Source organism: Schistocerca cancellata, chromosome 1 (genome assembly GCF_023864275.1).
Source record: "Schistocerca cancellata isolate TAMUIC-IGC-003103 chromosome 1, iqSchCanc2.1, whole genome shotgun sequence".
NCBI classification, from domain to species: Eukaryota; Metazoa; Arthropoda; class Insecta; order Orthoptera; family Acrididae; genus Schistocerca; species Schistocerca cancellata.
The window spans coordinates 1050169747-1050193246 of record NC_064626.1 but is presented as its reverse complement, the minus strand read 5'-3'; the positions used below and the strand labels follow the sequence as shown (position 1 = coordinate 1050193246).

The window sequence follows — 23500 nt, the reverse complement described above, 5'->3', positions numbered from 1 at the left end:
TGATGCATTTTGTTATGTTAAAATATTTTGAAGATGTCATAAATTAAATTTTTCATCTCAATTCATGTTACATTGTACTGACTTTATATTGAATCATTTTTAATCTTACAGGTCATCAAAATAATATGTACTGCTTTTCATAATTTAAACTGTAGTCACAGGCATTCTGAAACATTACACACATACATCACTGTTTTGAAAAACAGTTGCCCACACTCGCTACCAAGGGATGTATCTGTGGCATCATCCATGGACATTTTGGATAAGGAAGATTTCAAGTGCTTGGAGAATAAAGTGTGAAAGTTTTTGAATTGGCCTCTATGTTACAAGGTTTCCTTTCATGTCGGAAATATGTTTTCTATACCTCAGTGTACAGAAAAATCAAGCCACATCCTACCAGGAGTCAGCTTAGAACAGAAGGCTAAAATTAGCTGAAGTAGATGCAAAACCTATAGGGAGTCCTGTTAAATGAAGCATAAGCAATCAGACCATAACCGAAAGGAAAATTAAATGGAGAAAACTAAAATTACAAGGTGAGATAATGGCTGACTAGGCTTGCCTGGAACAGGCTAAATTTCATGTATCTAAAAAAAAAAAAAAAGAAAAAAATATCACCCTTGACAACTGGCAGTGCTGTTGCCAGCTTTCAATTGAACTGCAAACAGCTGCAAGTGAAAACAGTACCCGTCTGTGAAGCTGCAGCAACACCTTGCCATAGAGAGACACTGTACGTATGCGAATAATCTGCACACTATAATTTTAATGGAGGAGGAGGAAAGAAAGAAATGTTGACCATAACTTGCATTTTATTTACAAAAAATATTTTAACATAATGATTCTGTTCACCATCACTACCAGAAGAATCATTGTTGTCGTCCTTGGTTCCAGCCAGTGAATTTGCGATAACACTTTTTTTAAGGATGTTTCCTTCAGTGGTTGCATAATGGAATTCCTTCCACACTTCACCCACTCGCAAATCTGGCTGCTTGATATTTTTCCTCTCGGCGTGAATTTGTGGTTTTCATCAACCATCTATTGTGTATATCACTGCTTAAGTGCAGCTTTAAATAGCCAATTGATACACATATGTAGTAACTGCAACACATATGTTATGCCTCCAGGATAGTGACCAAATCAGTTTTCACTGTTTGTAATTTATCTTGCACTTCCTCAGTTGTGTGTCCACGGAAGCTGTGCAGGATCAACGTATTTCATAAATTCAGTAATACACCAGGGTGACATTGACAAATATGCATCAACCAGTCAACCACAAGGTCATGGCCCATCTGCCCTTTTGGATTCATTTTTCACTGAAGTTTTCAGAGTAGTTTCCCTTTGAAATATCACGCAAGGTGGTAGCTTTCATCCATCACCAATTACACACATCATCACTGTACACCTTTGCTTCTAACTGCCACCAGTTGTTATCATGATGCTAGAATGCTAGAGTCCATTTTCCTGCTCACGGTGCTGTCGAGCAGCATCTCAAAATAGACTCGAGTTTGATCCACATAAGCAATTTTCGATAATATATATCAATGCTCACAGTTCAAATTTATTACGAGGTGATGAAAATTCACTACTTTTTCCTGATCATCGTCTGGAAGATGTTAAGCGAAGGTAAATTTCCTTCAAAAGCCTAATCCATCTTGATAGCCAGCTCCAACTAGCTCTGAAATCAGTGCTGCCTATTTCTTTGGCTGAAGCCATTGCTTTGAGTTGGTGCATCCATATTGTTGCTTCTCATCTATATTACTGCAGAGCCATTCAAACACTCCCCTCCCTCCTCATCCCCAAGGTCTGGATTCTTTGCTTTACAGCAACGGAATGCTTGCAATTACTATTTGTTTCTTGAAGACACATTTTGTTTTTTTGCCAGTCGTGAATACAACCCTATCTCACATTGTACTTTCCTCCCACTGCACAGTTTTCAGTGTCCTCTGCTTCTTCAATAATTTTAAGTTTCTCTTTAACTGTGTATGAGCAATAATGATCACTTGTAACCATAATTAACAAGTTAATATGTGATTGATACTTCACCTCTAATGTGCAACTGACATGTCACAGACTGAGGTCGCAACATCGCTGCGATATAATGGAATCTGTTGTTGGAAGCGCAGTACTAACCATATGAAAATTAATCCACTCATCCCAGTTTTTTTTTCTTAAATTCAGGAAAATGTCTGTGCTGATTATTTGCAAATATATGGTATACAAAATTGTGTTACATGATTGGTTAAGGAAGATGTGCGAAGCAGCCGCACCAAGCCCATTGCAACTGTCAGGGTTCTTCTTTCACTGCTTCTACTATAGCTTCTGGAACTTGCATTGTTCTTTCCCTGGGAGGATGGCGTATAGGTTGGTGAAAGCTGGAAAGGAGTGGCAACTTCCTCAGACCTGAAACTGAGAGGGATTAACCTGTTTTGAGGAATAGATGTACTGGCCTCATAAGAGGTGAATACCCGTCAACCTGGGGTCTGAGTGACCTGCCATCCTTTCCAACTGTCCCCCTTTCATCCCAAAGGAAGAAACATTCAAGCTCCAAAAGCTAGATTTTTCTCTGAAATCCTGGTTTTTCTGGTGTTGTTTTGGACTCGGGAAATAGATGGGCTTGTTGTGGACCTCCATCAGCTCTCAGTAATTGATAATCAGTCTTGCTGTGGGTGTGTGCATTTGGGTGTTTCTGTGAATACATGCACGTTTCCTGGGGAAAAAAAGGAACAAGAGCTCAGTAGGTAAAGCGACTACTGTTAACTGTTAGAAGCGTCTGTGTGTAGTCACAGATGTCGGTACAGTTGTGTTTCAAGAGTGTAAAATTAGTTTAAAATTTGCAGTTATATTTCTTTTTGCTACTTATTGGAGAGACTTGAGTTTTTTCATTTAGCCTAGGTGTGTGGAATTTTTCTGCAACAGTCTCATGTTGGTTGTACAGCTAATGGTGAGATAAAGTAGTACTAAGTGACCAAATATTATGGAAATAACTATATTTTTTCCATGGAAACCAGTGTGTTTCATTCTTATGCTTCTAAACTATTATCCCATAATTTTTATGTGATTCCAAAGACTTTACAAGCAACTGTGTAAGGGTAACAGAAGGCTCATCAGATTTTATTTTGTTGTTGCAGTTTATATTGTAATGATCTTCTACTTACTATATAGATACAAACCATTATACTGTAAATTTCACAGTTCCTTTATTGGTTTGCACAGTAAAAGGTCTTAGCACAATAACAAAATTGCCAAGAGGATTACTTTCTTCTTTGCGTCTATCCAAACTTAATTTGTTAGTTTCAGTATGGGTTTTGTTGTATGAGGAGGTGCCCAAAAAGAACCAGAATTATTTTTTAAAAGCTATATATTTTCAAATTGTTTACAAAACAACCTTGTCTCCTTCAAAATACTCTCCATTACAACTAATACATGTGTCCCACTGGTGCTGCCTCTGTTCTAAACATTCTTCGTACTCCAGAATGAGATTTTCACGGAGTGTGTGTTGATATGAAACTTCCTGGCAGATTAAAACTGTGTGCCCGACCGAGACTCGAACTCGGGACCTTTGCCTTTCGCGGGCAAGCTCTCTACCAACTGAGCTACCGAAGCACGACTCACGCCCGGTACTCACAGCTTTACTTCTGCCAGACCCTCGTCTCCTACCTTCCAAACTTTACAGAAGCTCTCCTGCGAACCTTGCAGAACTAGCACTCCTGAAAGAAAGGATATTGCGGAGACATGGCTTAGCCACAACCTGGGGGATGTTTCCAGAATGAGATTTTCACTCTGCAGCGGAGTGTGCGCTGATATGAAACTTCCTGGCAGATTAAAACTGTGTGCCCGACCGAGACTCGAACTCGGGACCTTTGCCTTTCGCGGGCAAGCGCTCTACCAACTGAGCTACCAAAGCACGACTCACGCCCAGTACTCACAGCTTTACTTCTGCCAGTACCTCGTCTCCTACCTTCCAAACTTTACAGAAGCTCTCCTGTGAACCTTGCAGAACTAGCACTCCTGAAAGAAAGGATATTGCGGAGACATGGCTTAGCCACAGCCTGGGGGATGTTTCCAGAATGAGATTTTCACTCTGCAGCAGAGTGTGCGCTGATATGAAACTTCCTGGCAGATTAAAACTGTGTGCCCGACCGAGACTCGAACTCGGGACCTTTGCCTTTTGCGGGCAAGCGCTCTACCATCTGAGCTACCGAAGCACGACTCACGCCCGGTACTCACAGCTTTACTTCTGCCAGTACCTCGTCTCCTACCTTCCAAACTTTACAGAAGCTCTCCTGCGAACCTTGCAGAACTAGCACTCCTGAAAGAAAGGATATTGCGGAGACATGGCTTAGCCACAGCCTGGGGGATGTTTCCAGAATGAGATTTTCACTCTGCAGCGGAGTGTGCGCTGATATGAAACTTCCTGGCAGATTAAAACTGTGTGCCCGACCGAGACTCAAACTCGGGACCTTTGCCTTTCGTGGGCAAGCGGCACACAGTTTTAATCTGCCAGGAAGTTTCATATCCGCGCACACTCCGCTGCAGAGTGAAAATCTCATTCTGGAAACATGCCCCAGGCTGTGGCTAAGCCATGTCTCCGCAATATCCTTTCTTTCAGGAGTGCTAGTTCTGCAAGGTTCGCAGGAGAGCTTCTGTAAAGTTTGGAAGGTACTGGCAGAAGTAAAGCTGTGAGTACCGGGCGTGAGTCATGCTTCGGTAGCTCAGATGGTAGAGCGCTTGTCCGCGACAGGCAAAGGTCCTGAGTTCGAGTTTCGGTCGGGCACACAGTTTTAATCTGTCAGGAAGTTTCATTCTTCATACTCATCTTTTGAAATGAGAATAAGGTTTGTCATTAATCAACATATCGCCATTTTGAAATTGAGCAAACCACTCATACATTTGAATTTTTCCCATAACGTGAACCTGGTAAGCTATTTTCAACATTAAAACAGTTTCAGGAGCATTGTTACCAGGTAGAAAACAAAATTTCACAGTTGCACATTGTTCACTTAAACTTAACATAAAATATGCGACACAAGAACAAAACAGTGCTAGCAAAAACAAACATTGCAAATAGAGCAAGCCAGGTTGACAACACAGGCAGCACTGAACTGGCAAGGAGTTGCACTACACATGCTTAGCGCAGAATTGCGTATTACACAAGCTCCGTCCTCGGCAATGTTATTCTGGGTTTTCTTTGGTACACCCTTGTATAGTAACTTTTACAGATGACAAGCTAACAAGAAAACCTCATCTGAAATATGGACCTATTTTCTACCATGTACAACTTATTCAAAAGCACTTGAAAGATTGAAGGCTATGTTATGGATGTGTACTTGCTTATCCCCACTTTTCTAAATGAACATTATTACTGTGCATTTCAGGAATTACACCTGCAATCAGTGACTTGTTACAACTGTAGTTTATGGAAGGTCTTCTCAAACACTACAAGATTTCAGTAACTTGACTTTGTCCCACAGACACTCAAAACCAGATGAATTACTGCTTTTCCTCTGTCTAATTTTGTTAGTGGCTGTTACAACTTTGATTAGTGCATATTTCACCATTGTCACTATGAGGTGCTTCTAACTAGTTGTTGTTCAAACAAATCACTACATGTAGGATGTGTGAGTATATGAATAAATAAAGTATTGTAGCAAAAAGTACCACAAGGAAGCCTTTGAAATTAGATTGAAAACGTAAGCTTTGTTAATAACAGTTTCAGTTATGCAATAAGCACACTGAAAACAGAATCTGCGAAATAGTGTATACATTTCTGTACAATGGTTAAGAGAGTATTATTCAAGTCTGAATTGTTTTTCTGTCTAGTGTTCACTGAATGGCTGCTGCTGTTATTTTTGAATGATAACATATTATTAAATACAAATGTCTTAATGGAAATTATTTAAAAGGATGACAGAACTCGAGTTTAAGACATCTGGATAACAATGCGCATAAAATTTGCAAACCGACACTGCAGACTGCTCTGAGTGCCCTACGCTAGGCTAAAGGATATTCTCTGCAAATTCAGAGTTTCCCCCAAAAATGATGTCAGTAGGACATTATGAAATGAAAATAAGTGAGATAAACAATTTTTAAATATCATGTCAGTGGCTATGGTTATTACTATTTCTTTCTTGTCTCAGGCGTTATGTCTGGTCAAAAATGGAAAGTGACGCGGACCTTGATCAAGCGTGACTTCCTTTTAACTGTACGGTATATGTTATATTGCATTTAGGAACTTTCGGGTAACTGAACATGTATCAATAATTACGGATTTCTGTAGTTGTATATATAAGTTTGGATGTAGCTGTATTGCATTGATGTACTGGTGGATATTGTGTGGTATGACTCCTATAGTTGATAGTATAATTGGTATAATGTCAACTTTATCCTGATGCCACATGTCCTTGACTTCCTCAGCCAGTTGGATGTATTTTTCAATTTCTTCTCCTGTTTTCTTTTGTATATTTGTTGTATTGGGTATGGATATTTCGATTAGTTGTGTTAATTTCTTCTTTTTATTGGTGAGTATGATGTCAGGTTTGTTATGTGGTGTTCTTTTATCTGTTATAATGGTTCTGTTCCAGTATAATTTGTATTCATCATTCTCCAGTACATTTTGTGGTGCATACTTGTATGTGGGACGTGTTGTTTTATAAGTTTATGTTGTAAGGCAAGCTGTTGATGTATTATTTTTGCTACATTGTCATGTCTTCTGGGGTATTCTGTATTTGCTAGTATTGTACATCCACTTGTGATGTGATCTACTGTTTCTATTTGTTGTTTGCAAAGTCTGCATTTATCTGTTGTGGTATTGGGATCTTTAATAATATGCTTGCTGTAATATCTGGTGTTTATTGTTTGATCCTGTATTGCAATCATGAATCCTTCCGTCTCACTGTATATATTGCCTTTTCTTAGCCATGTGTTGGATCCGTCCTGATCGATGTGTGGCTGTGTTAGATGATACGGGTGCTTGCCATGTAGTGTTTTCTTTTTCCAATTTACTTTCTTCGTATCTGGTGATGTTATGTGATCTAAAGGGTTGTAGAAGTGGTGATGAAATTGCAGTGGTGTAGCCGATGTATTTATATGAGTGATTGCTTTGTGTATTTTGCTAGTTTCTGTTCGTTCTAGAAAGAATTTTCTTAAATTGTCTACCTGTCCATAATGTAGGTTTTTTATATCGATAAATCCCCTTCCTCCTTCCTTTCTGCTTAATGTGAATCTTTCTGTTGCTGAATGTATGTGATGTATTCTATATTTGTAGCATTGTGATCGTGTAAGTGTATTGAGTGCTTCTAGATCTGTGTTACTCCATTTCACTACTCCAAATGAGTAGGTCAATATTGATATAGCATAAGTATTTATAGCTTTTGTCTTGTTTCTTGCTGTCAATTCTGTTTTCAGTATTTTTGTTAGTCTTTGTCTATATTTTTCTTTTAGTTCTTCTTTAATACTTGCATTATATATTCCTATTTTTTGTCTGTATCCTAGATATTTATAGGCATCTGTTTTTCCATTGCTTCTATGCAGTCGCTGTGGTTATCCAATATGTGATCATCTTGTTTAATGTGTTTTCCCTTGACTATGCTATTTTTCTTACATTTGTCTGTTCCAAAAACCATATTTATATCATTGCTGAATACTTCTGTTATCTTTAGTAATTGGTTGAGTTGTTGATTTGTTATTGCCAGTAGTTTTAGATCATCCATGTACAGCAAATGTGTGATTTTGTGTGGGTATGTTCCAGTAACATTGTATCCATAATTTGTATTATTTAGCATGTTGGATAGTGGGTTCAGAGCAAGGCAGAACCAGAAAGGACCTAATGAGTCTCCTTAGTATATTCCTCGCTTAATCTGTATTGGCTGTGGTGTGATATTATTTGAATTTGTTTGGATATTAAGTGTGGTCTTCCAATTTTTCATTACTGTGTTTAGGAACTGTATCAATTTAGGATCTACTTTGTATATTTCCAATATTTGTAGTAACCATGAGTGGGGTACACTATCAAAAGCTTTTTGGTAATCAATGTACGCGTAGTGTAGCGACCTTTGTTTAGTTTTAGCTTGATATGTCACCTCTGCATCTATTATCAGTTGCTCTTTACATCCTCGTGCTCCTTTGCAACAGCCTTTTTGTTCTTCATTTATAATTTTGTTCTGTGTTGTATGTGTCATTAATTTCTGTGTAATGACTGAAGTTAATATTTTGTATATTGTTGGTAGGCATGTTATGGGGCGATATTTAGCTGGGTTTGCTGTGTCTGCTTGATCTTTAGGTTTCAGATAAGTTATTCCAAGTGTAAGTGTATCAGGGAATGTGTATGGCTCTGCAATGTAACTCAAATGGCTCTGAGTACTATGCGACTTAACTTCTGAGGTCATCAGTCATCTAGAACTTAGAACTAATTAAACCTAACTAACCTAAGGACATCACACACATCCATGCCCGAGGCAGGATTCGAACCTGCGACCGTAGCGGTCGCTCGGTTCCAGACTGCAGCGCCTAGAACCGCATGGCCACTCCAGCCGGCTGCAATGTAACTGTTAAATAATTTAGTTAGATGTGAATGTGTTGAGGTGAACTTCTGTAGCCAGAAATTTGCTATTTTATCTTTTCCAGGAGCTTTCCAATTGTGAGTAGAATTAATTGCTTGGGTGACTTCATGTTGCAAAATTATCACTTCAGGCATTTGTGGTATCATCTTTTATGTGTCTGTTTCTGCTTGTATCCACCGTGCATGCCTGTTATGTTGTACCGGGTTTGACCATATGTTGCTCCAGAAGCGTTCCATGTCTGTTATGTTTGGTGGACTGTCTATTTTAATGTGTGTGTTATCTATTATCTGGTAAAATTTCTTTTGGTTTGTGTTGAATGTTTGGTTTTGTTTCCTTCTATTTTCACTTTTTTTTGTATCTTCTAAGTCACTTGGCCAATGCTTGTAATTTCTGCTTCTTTTCACCTAATTGCTCTATCGCTTCTTGTTGTGAGTTTTTACCTAACCTTTTTCGTTTTTTTTCTGACATTTCATTTCTTATAAATTGTGTTAGCTGTCCGATGTCTTTTCTCAGTTTTTCTATTCTGATCTGTAGCCTGTGTTGCCATGCTGATTTTGTGGGTTTCTTCTGTGTGTTGGTTGGTTCTGATCTCTGCCTAGTGTATATATTTAGTGTAGCGAGTGCTCCTATATAAAGCAGTAGTTGTAACTCTTCCATAGTTGTGTTTTCATTTATTTTGTTGTGTATGATTGTGTTGATAGTTTTTATTGTTGTTTCGACTTGTGGGTTTATTTGGGGGTCTATGCAAGAATGGTCTAATGTCTGTATTTGTGTCTTTGTATTCTATATATGTCAGCTGAAATTTTTCTTCTATATCTAACATGTGTGTCACTTCGTGTTCTATTTGTGCTTGTTCTGGTGGCTGTCTTCAGATTTCGTTTTCCTCTGATTGTTTAATTGATGCGTGTTGTCCTTTGTTTGTCCTTTGTTTGAGTCCATTACTGTATTTTCTTCTTCTTCTGATTGCACATTATTTTGTTCCAGTATTTGTTGTACTTGTTGTTTGATGTTTCTAATTCTGACTGGGGTGTCCTGTTATTTTTGATTATTACACGGATCTGATCAGCTAGTCGTTGTTCTGTTAAAAATTTTAATTCTGGGTATCTGGTAATAAATGTTGTGTATACTTGTGATCTGTATCCAGTTGTGTTGGTTCCTAGGTTTGTTGCTTGGTAGTAACAGAACATGAGGTGTCGATTAACTTCATCTGACCATCTCATTCTCTGTCTTTGTTTTCCTTCTAGGGTGGTTGCAGGAAGCATATCCTGCAAAACACCTCTATTTGGATTTAAATCATTTTCCAGTTGGCTAGCAGTGTCATTACCATTGTGGGCGGGCATAGGGTTCAAGCGTCGTCCCCGACCATGATGGCGCTTGTCTGAATTATTATTATTATTATTATGAAGACAGCAGCACCTAATTTCCACATATTGTTTTCCAAGTAAGCTTATCTACTTTTAGTCCCTAGAAAATTAAATGTTATACTCCCTGATTTCTGATGTGTGACAACAAAACAACACTTTTACAGCAGTTTTGCGTGATCGCTGTGTTTTGTTGCAGTTAAGCAACAGTCTCTTTTACATAAGATATGGCCTTATATTTCACACTGTGGTATTTTTTAAGCACTCTTTTTGTTGAGTGCCATATAATTGAAACATAGCAATAAAAGGAATGGACGTAGAATAAAAACCTGCAGAGCCCCGGGAATTAACAGTGCCTCAGTCAGATGGAAATCTATTTCTTGTTTTTTGACATTGGAGGACACCCACCCACTTCATGTTTGCTATATATGGAAACAACAATTTGTGAACTTTTTTTTAATTGCATAATACTCTAACTTGTGCAAAACTATAACATAGTCCTCATAATGAAATGCATATGTTTGATCCAAGAAGATATTTGTCTACTGCTCTACTTTACATTTAGCCCTTCAAGTGCCTTGCACTGAGGAGATATGAAGAAAACTCTGTCACACATTACCTGTCACCCTTGATGATGCCACAGTCCGCAGCAGCCCATTCAACATACAGTCCTGGGGCAGAGTCACGGGTACTGGCTCCAAACCGTGGGCTCTTCACATCATAGTCCACAGAGATAGCATGCAGTGTCACTCGATCTGCACCACTCACACAGCTGAAAAGAGATCCTTTTGATATTAACTCATTTCAATGACAGAGAAAACTACAAAGAAGAGCAGCAAATAGCTCACATTGCTCTTCATTGTCACAACACACTTTTTTTGTGTGAACTATTAATGAGCACAGAAATGGAGATACAAATTATTTCAGAGAAACAGACTAAATTATAGTTATTACTTTATGTAGTGGTGTGAAATCAGTTTCTCATGCATATATGCAAGTGTGACTATAGCTGTAAATACAGATAATGAGATTACTATGCTGTATTTTGTATTTTGACTAGTTGGACTCTTCCTCAGTGTCTAGGACTGCATGATGTATTGGCAGATGAATTTTGTGAATACCAATTGTTTGCAAGTAGCCACTAAGACATTTTGGCACTGCTCACAATGTGCTGCAAATCACTGGGATGACATACACTGGTTTATGCCAGATGTCTGGTATGTTGCGTTCCAACATTTGAACTGCCTGAATTTTGAAGTCCCACAGTAATTTCGCATGTTCGTTTTCAACTCTTTCTGACTTACGGACCCACCAGTTCTTTGGCACCACTGATAGCAATTTCGGCATAAGTTCCAGCTGATCATTTGTGCCATAGTATGGCTTGTGTTCTGAATTCTAATTTTAATTTCATATTTTTCATAACTTGCTATATTGTAAAAGATTCTCAGATATTTAAATTTTTTTACTTATCTGAAGGTTTCAGTGTGGACTTTCATGTACAGGTGCGCACAAAATATTTTGTTTTGTTGAGATTTAATTGCACACCTGTTTCTTCTGAGAGCTTAAATTGACAGCTGTTTGAGAGCAATAATTTCTCTTCTGCGGCTTGTTCCCATACGATAATAATCAGTTCTTCTGTTTCCTTCTTTATGGTTTCATCTGTCAGCCAGAAACAGATCTTACCATATCTGTTTTACCTTTGATCTTCTTCAAAAACCGCCCATGCAATGCTCTATTGGCACTGGATTCCAGCTTTCCAATATTGATTCTTGCTTTTTGGTACTCTGACCTCAATCAGAACTGGTTCTTGGCTATTTTTAACATAATCTCCCAATGCATGCTTCCCTTATTCCACTGTCCAAGATCCATGACGGACTGGTTGGACCCTCGTGCGATCCCCAACATGGAGTAGCTGGTAATTTTTGAAGATTTTCTTTCCATTACCTGTGGTAAATAGATATTGATAATAACTTTGGTTCACCCTGGGTATTTTACTTCCCTGGCTCTCACCACATCTATATCATTCTGCACCAAGAGTGACAGAATACTTTGCGAGGGTCGCCACTATGCTCTCTGTCAATGTCCTGCACTTCACACTCAAGTCGTTGCCTACACTGGTAACTGGCAACACGGGGTAGAGCGTTACACCCGCCCACAGTTTCTGCTTCTGACTCTGGCTAGCCAAGTTTATATGCCTGTAAAATGATCACTTTTGCTTCTTAACATAATACTTGTAATGTATGTGTTATGCCTCCCATAATAAACACTATAGTGACTAAGTAACCTCACCATATCTAAACTGACCTGAAAATCAACACTAAATTCACCCTGCTGTACATGTTACACTCAGATATGGCAGAAAGACGCTACTGGGTGGAGTGTCATGTGGTATATTGCTTCTTACCACTGCACGTTACCCCACCTTTGTTGAATGTTCCCCTATACACACCTGCCACAGCTTGTGAGAACAGTTGGCTGCAGATTTAGCTTACTGCTTGTATAAGAGTGGTTTGAAAAGTTCTCGGAGTCACCACAAGTGATCAGTGCTAGCGCAAGTTGTTCACATAATATTCATTGGATCTTTGCCTGTAGACACGTGTCATGTCTGTGCTCTTGGAAAAGATCTGTGGCGGTGATGTGGCTCTTTTGTTGTTCCCGCATAGTGATTTGTGAAAATGAAAAAAATCGAGATTCAAGCAGTGATGAAGTACTTTGTAAATAAAGGTATGAAAGCAAAGGACATTAATGCCGATTTCCAGACTACACTGAAGGACTCTGCCCCTTCATATTAAACTGTTGCCAAGTGGACAAATGAATTCAAATTTGGTTGGGAGAGCTTAGATGATGATTCGCGCAGTGGTCAGCCAAGATGTGTCACTGCTCCAGATATCAATGCTAAAGTGCACAAAATGGTCATGGATGATCACCGATTGGAAGCCCATAAAATTGCTCATGCTTGCTAGATGTCATCTGAAAGGGTATATCACATTTTAATTGAAGAATTAGAAATGAAAAAATTATCTGCAAGAATGGTGCCATGCCTATTGACAAGCGCTCTGGCACAAGTGCCGTCACCATGCAAAATTACACAAACTAAGATATGAATTGTTGCTACACCTGCCTTATTCACCTAATATGGCTCCATCAGACTTACATCTCTTCCCAAAACTAAAAATTTTTCTTGGTGGATGAAGATTCACTTCAAACGAAGAATTGATAGACAGAATTGACAACTATTTTGCAGGCCTGGAGGAAACTCGTTTTCAAGATGGGATCAAGTCACTGGAACATTGTTGGATGAAGTGCATTAGTTTACAAGGGGAAAACGTTGAAAAATAAAAAAAGTTTCAGTGATGTAAGTCCTTTTTTCTGCCCGTTCCAAGAACTTTTCAAACCACCCTCATACATTAAGCATGTATCATGAACGAGATAGGAATCTGCAGCTACTTTTATATTTAGCAGGCCATCTTATAGTGTGTGGTGTAGGGTATTTTATGCATCAAATATAGCTCACCTGTAACCCAGCTCCCTGCCCAGTTCCTTTGGATACTGTGCAATTATCTGTCTGGCACCTATCTTCCAACCATCAGCTAGTTTTATGTATTCATGTCACATTAAATCACTCCATATTTGTACTACTGATATTTAACAAATGTGGCTCCTCCCCGTGACTGATCACCAGTCATTTAACAAAGCAGTAAAGGGTCTTTGAGGCTATTTATGCACAGTATATTACATTTGTTTATGTTGAAGGTCCACTGCCAATCCTGGCACCAAACATCGATCCTCTGCAGATCATCTTGCGTTTTACTATAATTTTCTGACATGCAATAATCATATATACAACAGCTTTATGAATCTTTTGGCATTATCCATCAGGTTATTTATATTTAAAATTAACAGCAGCAGTCCTGTAGCACTTCCCTTTAAAGTTATTCTGAAGCTACTTTCACGACTGACGTTTTCTCCTAACTAAGAACAGTTATTGAATTCTGTTTGCTAGGATGTCTGTTCACTCACAAAATTAGTCCAACATTTCTTAAGCTTGGTGACCATGAGGAACTGAAATGAACATTTCAAACAGGGCACCACTATCCACTATCTTCCGAATTGTAACGATGAATTACGTAAGCTTAATTTCTCAAGGTCAGTGTTTGTGGACTATAAGCTGATTCCTATGAATGAGATTTTCTGTTTTGAAAAAGTGGAATATGTGCATACATAAAATGTACAATTCTAACACAAACTGATTTCAGCAACATAGGCATGATGTTACATGCATCCAGCCAAGAACCATTCTTGTAAAGAGAATGACTCACACCTTTTGCAATCATTGGGAATTCTTCAGTGATCCCTACTAAACCACTTTTTATAGGAGAACAGTTTCTTATATTTATATAAAAAGTCATACAGATATTCCTTCAGGCCCACTTGCTCTTCCTCTGTTGAGTGGTGTACTGTGGACAGTTATTTCAATATCTCTCACTTTGGAAGTAGTTTAGTTGATGACCTTCAGCAAAACAGTTTCAGAAGATGGAATTCAATGTGCCACCTACCTTCTCAGTGTTGCAACCAGTGAGACTGAGACAGACAGGGAAGGGTAACTTGCATCCTGCCCCATGAGACAGATGGGTGTACCAGTTTAAATAAAGCCACAATATGTAATGTGTATCAACTAGTAGTAAGAGTACCCAGAACAGTTTGTCATGAATCTCAAGACTATTTCATTGTTAACCACAAAATTAACATAAGTTGCTCCCATACCCACAGCTCAGGTCCTAGATATACTCTTGCTGTGTTGTCTTCCATTTTGGGGCAAGTGTTATCACTGAGTGACAAGATGGATAACTTTGGCCCATTTACTGGTTTTACATAGACCCAGAAGTTCTTTGGAATTTCCATCACATCAGTAGACAGAATTTGACTCTTGACTTTATTGAATACTCATCACATTGCTCTCCATGCACTCACCTCGGTTTCATTTAGCTTTGTTTAAAGCTGTGATGAAGCTCTCCTTGCTTTTAAAGCATCTTTCTAACATGGTGGTTGAATCACAGTACCACTCACATGTGGGTCAATACATACGTGGGTAAAGCACACTTGGCACTACTCTAGAAATTCATCTTTTGATACTTCTTATTTTTAGTCCATGAGATGAATGTTTTGCGTTGTCCATTCAAAAAACCCTTTATTTTTAACCTAAAACTGGCACTAAAATCTCCTTAAACATCAACGTACAGATTTCTACTTCAACTAAGAGTTAACGTAACATCCATCTCACTGGCGCAATGTACAATTACAGCACATGATAGATAATCTGTACATTACCAGAAGCAGTATTAGTTTTAGGTTACCTCTCTGACAGCTCCCAGGGGCAACAAAAATTTGATTTTCAGTATTTCATGTAATTATTGACTGAATTTGAAATTTAAAATGCTGTCATAATTTACTCATTAAGAGGTACAGTATAATCTTAAGTTCAAAGTCTAACACAATAAGGCAAGTATTACAGTTAAAAATTGTGTGTGTGTGTGTGTGTGTGTGTGTGTGTGTGTGTGTGTGTGTGTGTGTACACATGGGAGTTACTATTCTCTGAAGAGTCGGGTTTTTACTAGTTTTCTATATTTTGAACCAGTTTCTTTCTTTTCTTGTGCCTTTGCCCCACACTAGTGCAGTATCAGAATGACTATGAACAGATTTGGCAAGGTTAATTTAAGAGCTGGATGGATGCCTTTCCTGCCACTACCATGTGATCCACCCCCGAGACAGAATACATATGCCTCAACAGTCTGTAGTGTTATATATGTGAAATCCATCGAAAGATTTCTAAATGTTCGCGAATCTTGTAACTGAGGCAGGACTTGGCCATTATTCACCTAGTGGAATATGGGAAACTGCCTAAAAACCACATCCAGGGGTTGGCCGGTATATCGACCCTTGTCATTGATGCACTGGGTGGATCCGATCCAGAGCCAGCACATCTCCCCATCCCAGAAGTCGCAGTTTAACAGGCACAGCTATCTGGGTGGGTCTCTATTCTGAATCAACACTATACACGTATAGTGTATAAAACAGCTTGAAATAACTGATTACTTTACAAATGAGTTAATGTATTCAATATTCGATGTTAAAAATATAAGTGAGAAAATTTTAGAAAAGGTTTGAAACTGTGCTTAAAGTTTGTAGGAATTTGTTAAGTGCTCTCTGTGGCTTTGCATATACAGAGTGTTACAAAAAGGTACAGCCAAACTTTCGGGAAACATTCCTCACACACAAATAATCAGTTCTTCTGTTTCCTTCTTTATGGTTTCATCTGTCAGCCAAAAACAGATCTTACCATATCTGTTTTACCTTTGATCTTCTTCAAAAACTGCCCATGCAATGCTCTATTGGCACTGGATTCCAGCTTTCCAATATTGATTCTTGCTTTTTGGTACTCTGACCTCAATCAGAACTGGTTCTTGGCTATGTTTAACATAATCTCCCAATGCATGCTTCCCTCATTCCACTGTCCAAGATCCATGACGGACTGGTTGGACCCTCGTGCGATCCCCAACATGGAGTAGCTGGTAATTTTTGAAGATTTTCTTTCCATTACCTGTGGTAAATAGATATTGATAATAACTTTGGTTCACCCTGGGTATTTTACTTCCCTGGCTCTCACCACATCTATATCATTCTGCACCAAGAGTGACAGAATACTTTGCGAGGGTCGCCACTATGCTCTCTGTCAATGTCCTGCACTTCACACTCAAGTCATTGCCTACACTGGTAACTGGCAACACAGGGTAGAGCATTACACCCGCCCACAGCACTACTCTAGAAAATTATCTTTTGATACTTCTTATTTTTAGTCCATGAGATGAATGTTTTGTGTTGTCCATTCAAATAACCCTTTATTTTTAACCTAAAACTGGCACTAAAATCTCCTTAAACATCAACATACAGATTTCTACTTCAACTACGAGTTAACGTAACATCCATCTCACTGGCGCAATGTACAATTACAGCACATGATAGATAATCTGTACATTACCAGAAGCAGTATTAGTTTTAGGTTACCTCTCTGACAGCTCCCAGGGGCAACAAAAATTTGATTTTCAGTATTTCATGTAATTATTTACTGAATTTGAAATTTAAAATGCTGTCATAATCTACTCATTAAGAGGTACAGTATAATCTTAAGTTCAAAGTCTAACACAATAAGGCAAGTATTACAGTTAAAAATTGTGTGTGTGTGTGTGTGTGTGTGTGTGTGTGTGTGTGTGTGTACACATGGGAGTTACTATTCTCTGAAGAGTTGGGTTTTTACTAGTTTTCTATATTTTGAACCAGTTTCTTTCTTTTCTTGTGCCTTTGCCTCACACTAGTGGAGTATCAGAATGACTATGAACAGATTTGGCAAGGTTAATTTAAGAGGTGGATGGATGCCTTTCCTGCCACTAACATGCGATCCACCCCTGAGACAGAATACATATGCCTCAACAGTCTGTAGTGTTATATATGTGAAATCCATCGAAAGATTTCTAAATGTTCGCGAATCTTGTAACTGAGGCAGGACTTGGCCATTATTCACCTAGTGGAATACAAATAAAGAAAAGATGTTATTTGGACATGTGTCCGGAAACACTTAATTTCCATGTTAGAGCTCATTTTAGTTTCGTCAGTATGGACTGTACTTTCTTGATTCACTGCCAGCTGGCCCAATTGAAGGAAGGTAATGTTGACTTTGGTGCTTGTGTTGACATGTGACTCATTGCTCTACAGTACTAGCATCAAGCACATCAGTACGTAGCATCAACAGGTTAGTGTTCATCACGAACGTGGTTTTGCAGTCAGTGCAATGTTTACAAATGCGGAGTTGGCAGATGCACATTTGATGTATGGATTAGCACGGGGCAATAGCCATGGCGCGGTACGTTTGTATCGAGACAGATTTCCAGAACGAAGGTGTCCCGACAGGAAGATGTTAGAAGCAATTGATCGGCGTCTTAGGGAGCACGGAGCATTCCAGCCTATGACTCGCGACTGGGGAAGACCTAGAACGATGAGGACACCTGCAATTCTTCGTGCAGTTAATGATAACCCTAATGTCAGCGTCAGAGAATTTGCTGCTGTACAAGGTAACGTTGACCACGTTACTGTATGGAGAGTGCTACGGGAGAACCAGTTGTTTCCGTACCATGTACAGCGTGTGCAGGCACTATCAGCAGCTGATTGGCCTCCATGGGTACACTTCTGCGAACGGTTCATCCAACAATGTGTCAATCCTCATTTCAGTGCAAATGTTCTCTTTACGGATGAGGCTTCATTCCAACGTGATCAAATTGTGCATTTTCACAATCAACATGTGTCGGCTGACGAGAATCCGCACGCAATTGTGCAATCACGTCATCAACACAGATTTTCTGTGAACGTTTGGGCAGGCATTGTTGGTGATGTCTTGATTGGGCCCCATGTTCTTCCACCTACGCTCAAAGGAGCACGTTATCATTATTTCATACGGGATACTCTACCTGTGCTGATAGAACATGTGCCTTTACAAGTACGACACAACATGTGGATAATGCACGATGGAGCTCCTGCACAATTCAGTTGACATGTTCGTACGCTTCTCAACAACAGATTCAGTGACCGATGGATTGGTAGAGGCGGACCAATTCCATGGCCTCCACGCTCTCCTGACCTCAACCCTCTTGACTTTCATTTATGGGGGCATTTGAAAGCTCTTGTCTACGCAACCCCGGTACCAATTGTAGAGACTCTTCGTGCTCGTATTGTGGACGGCTGTGATACAATACGCCATTCTCCAGGGCTGCATCAGCGCATCAGGGATTCCATGCGACAGAGAGTGGATGCATGTATCCTCGCTAACGGAGGACATTTTGAACATTTCCTGTAACAAAGTGTTTGAAGTCACGCTGGTACGTTCTCCTGTTGTGTGTTTCCATTCCATGAGTAATGTGATTTGAAGAGAAGTAATAAAATGAGCTCTAACATGGAAAGTAAGCATTTCCGGACACTTGTCCACATAACATATTTTCTTTCTTTGTGTGTGAGGAATGTTTCCTGAAAGTTTGGCCGTACCTTTTTGTAACACCCTGTATAAGGCATTTGTCTTTGGCATTTCCACTGCTGCAACAGTATCCAGCATTACTATTTGGTATGTGGAACACAAAAGCAAAGTGTTAGTCAGGTAAGTGATGCAGTTTTCAGATCCGAAACCCCTTGTATATCTATTCCAGGGGAAGACGTAAATCACCAACAACAATTTCATGCTGTTAAGGCTGCAATGGGTGTACACAAAAGGTGTGTGTTAGATCTTTGTTCAACTACAGTGCATGTCTTTAGTGATGTGGCAATATTAATTTTGCTCACACTTTTTTTGTGTAGCAGTTTTGCATATGCTGCCATTTGTCGGCCATAATGCTCTTTGAACATTTGAGACTTTCATTGTAAGTATCACTGAAATTAAACATGACACAACACACTCATTTTCCAAGCTGCACTAAATAAAATTCGAAGTCCATCACAGTGACCTTAGCTTAGCTTAGCTTCTCTCCCACAGAAAAGATGTAGTGGAGGTATCTTACAGCTGTCAACATCTATGTAGTGTAGCCCACAAAATTTGTTCACTAAGCTCTGAATTCTGAATGTTTTTTCTGAATAAACAATTTTTTTTTCAAAGATTAAAGCACAGGACCAAAGTCACTTGTCATTTGAAGGATCAGTAATACTTGCGTTTTTAAAAAAATACGTAATGCAATGACCATGTGTATAGTGAAATCCAAGAACAACATTTAATTTATTTTGATGAGAACACAGACTGACCTGAACAAAGATGCATTCTCTGGAGAATTTCGTGCACTGTCAATTTCTTCCAATGAAGTTTGCAGTGCCCGTGCTTCCTCCAGAAGACTAAGTAGATTCAGCTCCTCACGACCAAGCTGAAACTCCAGTTCAGCTTGCTGGATTCGCGCATCAATATTACTGTAAAATTACCAAATGTGTGTTACTTTCATACACAACACATTTTACACTACTGTTATTCCAACTATTGTAATCTTTGACAATAATACAAAAATAAGTACTGATATAACACAGTGAAATTTACATTTGTGAGATGATCGGAAACTCAAAACCTATTAATCCATTGCCTATGAGTTTTAAGCTAATTAGTTACTCATATGTTCCATAAATAACAAGGATATTAAACATACTGTCACATACATTGAGACATGTCACAAGTTTACCAGTTCTCTCTCTCTCTCTCTCTCTCTCTCTCTCTCTCTCTCTCTCTCTCTCTCTCTCTCTCTCACTCACTCACTCACTCTCTCTCTATCACACACACTCATTCCAACTCTTGCCTTTTCCAACTTGGAAGATCATTGTCCAGTTTTCTAGTTTTGTTTTGGTACAGTATTTCAAGGATGAGATGAGTCACTATCATCAGATTCTACAATTGATGAGCTCAGATGTTTTACTTGTTAGGACTGCAGCCTTGCTGTTGGAGGTTCAATCTGGTTATGGTCAATATAGGTAATATATCAAAATGTATTGTTCATACTAGCCACGAAAAGTGTCTAGTGGCACTTGTCAAAATGTTGTGCCAAAATACAACATGTAACTCAATGGACACCTAGAAATGCATATATATGTGAATTAACTCCATTTTTGTTCTTAGTTTATGGATCCAGATTTGAGCCTCAATCTGATACACATATTGCAACATACCTCACTACAGAGTAAAATATCCATACTCGCAAAGCATTGTTTGCCATGTCACTCCATTATCTGTATTATCGTGACATAAGGGAGAGAGCGTTACATATGTGATACGGGAATTGGCGTGGCAATTGTTAAAATAAAGGCATGTTCTGTTGTGGCAAGGTCTTTTCACACAATTTCATTTACCAACTTCTTCCTCTGAATACAAACACATTTTATTGACTCTCACCTACATAGGGAGAAATACCATCATAATAAAATAGAACAAATTGGAGCTTACATGGGAAGATTTGGATGCTCATTTTTCCCACACACTATTCCAGAGTGGTATGGTCAAGAAATAGTCTGAAAGTGGTTCTGTGAACCACTCTGCCAAACACTTAAGTGTGAATAGTGGAGATACAATGTAGATTCTTCAGTCTTGAAGTAATGCCTTCATTTCCTCTCTTTTTCCTTCTTTCATAAATAATGCTTAAGCTTTATGAAGACCATACATTCACTGAGCGGTACATTCTACTCAACTGTGGCATGTGAAATAAATGTGTTTGACATTTTTAGCTTGTATGCATGGCCAGGCTGTAAATCAAAGTTCAGGAGCTTACAGAATACCTAGCTCCAACCTACAATGAGAGTACAATCTCTTATTTGCTGTCACATATCCTGCTTCAGTGTTATCAGTCTGTGTGTTGCAGAATCTTTCACAAAGCAAGATACTGGGTGTGTTGCAGGATTTTTCACAAAGCAAGGTACTGGCATACAGCACAGTGTATGCCAGTTTCTCCACTCTGACTATACAATGCATGTACGCCAGTGTGACATCATGTTTCCATATCCTCCTAGTCATCTGATATCCCCCCCCCCCCCAAAAAAAAAAAAAAAAAAAAAAAAAACACACACACACACACAGCTGTATAGTTTTAACAGTAACATCCAGTTTAATTTCATTGTTTATCTGAAGAAATAAAAATAGGGTGATCAGTCAGGTTGTGACTCACATAAAGCAAAATCTGCACAAATTAGGTATTTACTAAGGAAGCTTACTCTGAGACATCCAGCCGTTCGAGTGCCAGAGCCAGATTCTTAATTGCAAGCCGCTTGTTGTCCATGTCCTGGCGTAGCCTGTTGAGACGATCACGGGCTGCACGCCGCTCACAGTCACTGGCCAGGGGCACTGAGCCCCCGCCTCGCAAGAAATTTATGCCTCCTGGCCTTCCTGGGTTGCACAGCTGGCCTTTCAGACTGCAACACAACGGTTATAAACAACTACCTAGCTGCCACTACAATTAGAATGAAGAACAACACACATTCAAAGGCAAAAAAAAAAAAAAAAAAATGTGTATGGGTTCTGGTTATGAAATTCTTAAGTTATGTGCAGTATTTAGTCCACAGTGTAGTTACAGTCACATCAGACATTTTTTACTATACAACAAAACATTACAGAAAAACAAGGCAGCACATAAATGTCATTTCCATTCAGTAAACAACGATATTCATGAGAAATGTTTAGCTTAAATGTTGTTATTAGTTTTGTAGGGCTCAGTTTGGCACGCACCCCTCTACAACTCATTCACAAGTTCAAATTTACATGCAGCCTATTCAAGTATGAGCCTCTGTGAAACACATGGAACAAGAATACAGAAAAAGATGAATATTTATGAAGATTAAGTCTGTCATTAGAGAATTAACTTGGAATGGTTATACAAATAAAGTTACACCTGGAATAACTTCTCTGGCAGGAGGAAGTCATCTGGTCCATTTCTGATATTTACATAACTATATCGTTTTATAGGCCTCATTTTAAGTGGATAGATACACTGTGAGTTTCTAGTACAGAGCCATTTAATACATCACTTTCACAGGCACATCATTTGCCACTAAATGTCTTCAAAAATAAAACACAAAAATAGCTTAGAAAAAAGGCTTATTACCTATTCAAAAAAGCTGAAAACTCATCAAATGATAATCCACTTTACTAATTAATTCATAAGACTAATTAAACCTTTATCCAAGAAATGTTATATTTGCTCTTGTAATGTGTTCTTTATACACATTCATTTGTTAGTTGATAGTGTATAGATTAATATATAATTTAGTATGTATTACGATACAATATATAACTATGCTTCCCTGAAATGTCAATAACCACTGTAAAAATTGTTTCTAAATAACTCATATGACATTGAATGCACACTTTGACACTTAAAAAACCCTGGCATGTGAGGGGTGTGTGTGTGTGTGTGTGTGTGTGTGTGATTGCCAAACCAGATACCTTTGTATGACGTTCTCCTTATCCCGTAGTGCATTGCGCAGTGCCTCCAGCTCACGAGCCACATCTCTGGAAGCCCTCTGGAGTTGTACACCGCCTGCAGAGCCTGTACTACTGGCTGCCACCTTCTTACGGCGAGGAGTCGTTGTGGCAGTTGTTGACAATGACACCTCAATACTTGCCATCTGAAATGCAGAAGATTCACTGAGAAAGCTGCAACTGCACTCTCATCGTGTACTTCTCCCCTATTCCCTATCTGCAGATCGAAGTTTCCAGAAAACACCCAAATCAATTGATTTAAAAAGTAATTTGTAAATTTGAAAACATAAACCTAATAATAGCAGTAACATATAGCAAAAGATACGTGGCTGACAGGGCTGTGTAAGTTAAAAAGAAGTGCATTTTGAATGAATCACAACAGTACTGCAGATTAGCTGTAGCCACAGTGGCAACTAGTGTGCCTTTTTATCTCTGGGAATGAGTGAATATACTTCACTGCTAAAGTTCCAAGAGTCCACAATGCAGTACATGTTAAGAAACATATTACTTCCTCCAACATATACTGACATCCAGAATGCAGTACATGTTAA

The 23500-nt window shown here is 38.9% G+C and overlaps 1 protein-coding gene across 1 annotated transcript in view; it reads right to left on the bottom strand.

Moving 5' to 3' along the window:
- Nucleotides 1-23500, bottom strand: part of LOC126090494 (uncharacterized) — a 687867-nt gene that overhangs the window by 7604 nt on the left and 656763 nt on the right. The window contains exons 4-7 of the mRNA XM_049906991.1: nucleotides 22914-23095; nucleotides 21686-21883; nucleotides 19748-19906; nucleotides 10536-10688 (exon numbers count right to left, since the gene is read on the bottom strand). Of these exons, the coding sequence (XP_049762948.1) occupies nucleotides 10536-10688; nucleotides 19748-19906; nucleotides 21686-21883; nucleotides 22914-23095 (692 nt within the window). The remainder of the gene's footprint in view (nucleotides 1-10535; nucleotides 10689-19747; nucleotides 19907-21685; nucleotides 21884-22913; nucleotides 23096-23500) is intronic.